Source organism: Phytophthora parasitica (genome assembly GCF_000247585.1).
Source record: "Phytophthora parasitica INRA-310 unplaced genomic scaffold supercont2.341, whole genome shotgun sequence".
NCBI classification, from domain to species: domain Eukaryota; phylum Oomycota; class Peronosporomycetes; order Peronosporales; family Peronosporaceae; genus Phytophthora; species Phytophthora nicotianae.
Genome location: NW_008649327.1, coordinates 4,755 through 7,277, shown reverse-complemented (window position 1 = coordinate 7,277; position 2,523 = coordinate 4,755). Strand labels below are relative to the sequence as shown.

Genomic DNA, 2,523 nt, shown 5'->3' with positions numbered 1-2,523 from the left:
TCCGCTAAATAGTAAAAAAAAAAAGTCGTAGGTAGAGCCACATATTTCGTACGAAAATTTAGGCAAACTATCATCTATGTACTCGTCAATTAATGGTGACGCATCTAGCACATTGATGTCATTATTGCTACCTGGCATATCAATAAAAGCATGCCAAATACGCAAATCAGCCGTAGCGATGGCTTCCAAAACGACAGTTGTCTTTTAAGAGGCGCCTTGAAAAGCCCCATACCATGAGCTAGGACAGTTTCTCCATTGCCACTTCATACAGTCTATGGATCCCAACAAGCCAGGGAACCCACGCGCCGCATTAATCTCCAAAATTGAATCCATGTCTTCTTTTGTTGGAAGACGTAGATGGTAAGGTCCATAGAGTTTTATTACAGCTTCAGTAAACTTATCCAAGGCTTCTCATACTGTAGACTCACCCATTCAAAACGTTTTATCCAATGAAACGGCAGAACAACCATAAGCTAGCATTCTCAATGCTGCTGTGACTTTAATAGCAGGATGCACACCTTTTTCCCAGTGCAGTCCTGCTTCCACGTAAAATATGGGTCGTAGCTTCCAATAGCATCTAGAAGAGATAAAAACAAGGCCTTGCTCATACGGAAACGTCGTCTAAACTTCTCGTCAGTGTACATGAGTCTCTCTCCAAAATACATTTTGCTGAACCGGTTGTAGGCAGCTACGTGATCTCGTTCAACGTTGGGGCTTCTGCCAGGCCGCGAACCACCGGGTTCCACTTGCGTGAGCGTCGTTTCCGTCGAATATAAGCCAGAGAGATAGAAAGATTCAGAGCGTGAGTGCTCGACATATTCATAGTTTCCAAAGGTTTCGAAAATGCTGTTTGTAAAGATAAAACTACGCTGCAAATAGGAAATGTGCAATACAACCATTGGAACTGGCAATTGAATTGTGTAAAAAAGGCCTTTTCTATGATGAACTCGGGGGCGCAATTCCCGATTCACTCTAGATAATCACGTTTGCAATACACAATACCGATGGAGGTGCTCTAAGAGCACCTCCATCAGTATAGTGTATTGCAAAAGTAATGTGCACTGTTCCAAGCTAAAGGTATTTGGGTCCATTTTTTGTGGTACATGCATGGATGGGAATTGATGGCTAAGACTGTTGAGGGGATCGTCTGTACGTATTCAAAAATTATGAATCATAGATGCTGTACAATAGCAATAAAATTCTAAAAAAACAAGATCATTAAGAGATTGTAAATGTAGAGACGAGATCAAACGATGGCGTGTGAGGCTCTGAGCCTTTGGCTTACACTCACGATGAGCTCGATGATAAGCTGCCGCTAAACCTGAGATGTGGGCGATGCTAATTCACGTAGGTTTCCTTACTATAATTTATCAAAATATACTTTATGGCGTGGCAAACCCAAAAAATACCAACACGTGTAGTGAACTTTCACGTCAACTAGAGGTGTTTCTTGTAAACAAATCACACAATAGAGGTCTTTAGCAGAACTGTGCAATCCAGAAAATACTGTTTACCATGTGGAATTTCTGCCTAACCTCGCTGATGAAGCGACAAGTTTGAATAGGTAGGTGGCTTCAAATCCACCACTTCGAAAGGAAATTCGTGTTGTATCATATGCTAAGTTCTTTCCTTAAATCGTACTGAAAGCAGCGGTAGAGCTGAGGTGGAATAGAAAGTTGGGTAGCGTCCTCACGCGCGATCTCTATTTCTGCTAGGCACTTATAGAAACTCGCTGTCCCCATCCCAACTCGACAAAGAATCCCCGCAATGTCGCCAAGCCAAGAAGACGGTAACGATGTGCTCTTAGTTGTGCGGCAACTAACATCAAGAGTGCGCCGCCACCACAAGGTTGTGTTTTTGTTTCGGCTCTGGAGGCAAGCAATGGACGAAGGAAACGCCGTTATTTCGGCAGCACTTTTCTCGTTTTTAGCGACTGAACTCCCAGTGGAGGCAGCACGTCACGCACCGTACAATTTTAATGCTCTTTCTAACGACCAGTGCGTCGAAAGATTTTGGTTTACAAAGGTGCAGATTGTGGAACTTGCGACGCTATTTGGTTTAGAAGGCATTCGGACTCGAGAAAGGACAGCTGCTACTGGAGCGGAGGGCTGTGTATCCTTTTGTACAAACTTGCTGTGCCGGTTCGCTGGGTGGATCTTGAAGAAGCTTTCGGTAGAGATTCAAGTGGTCTATCAAATATTTTTTGCACATGCTGACACTTTTGGACGACAAGTACGCAAAACTTCTTTATTTCAACGACTCGTACGTGGTTCAGAATCTGCAAGCATACGCAGACGCTGTGTTTGACGCTGGTGGCCTCTTGCAAAACGTTTGGGCATTTATTGATGGGACTGTACGGGAAATATGTCGTCCTCGGCCTCGTCACACAAAGCGCGATGGCAAATTTATGAGCCAAAAATCTGTGTATAATGGCCATAAACGCAAGCATGCTCTCAAGTATCAAACACTAACAACCCCAGACGGTCTTATCGCTCACTTGTATGGACCATTTCCCGGCAGAAA

General features: G+C 43.8%; 1 protein-coding gene across 1 annotated transcript; it reads right to left on the bottom strand.

The window, feature by feature from the left end:
* Positions 1 to 482: 482 nt before the first annotated feature.
* PPTG_20171 (hypothetical protein) lies at positions 483 to 817 on the bottom strand (the record flags this gene model as incomplete). Its single annotated transcript, XM_008918860.1, has 2 exons — positions 483 to 621; positions 693 to 817. 2 exons carry the CDS (start codon positions 815 to 817, stop codon positions 483 to 485), a joined length of 264 nt encoding a protein of 87 aa, XP_008917108.1.
* Between the last annotated feature and the right edge of the window lie 1,706 nt (positions 818 to 2,523).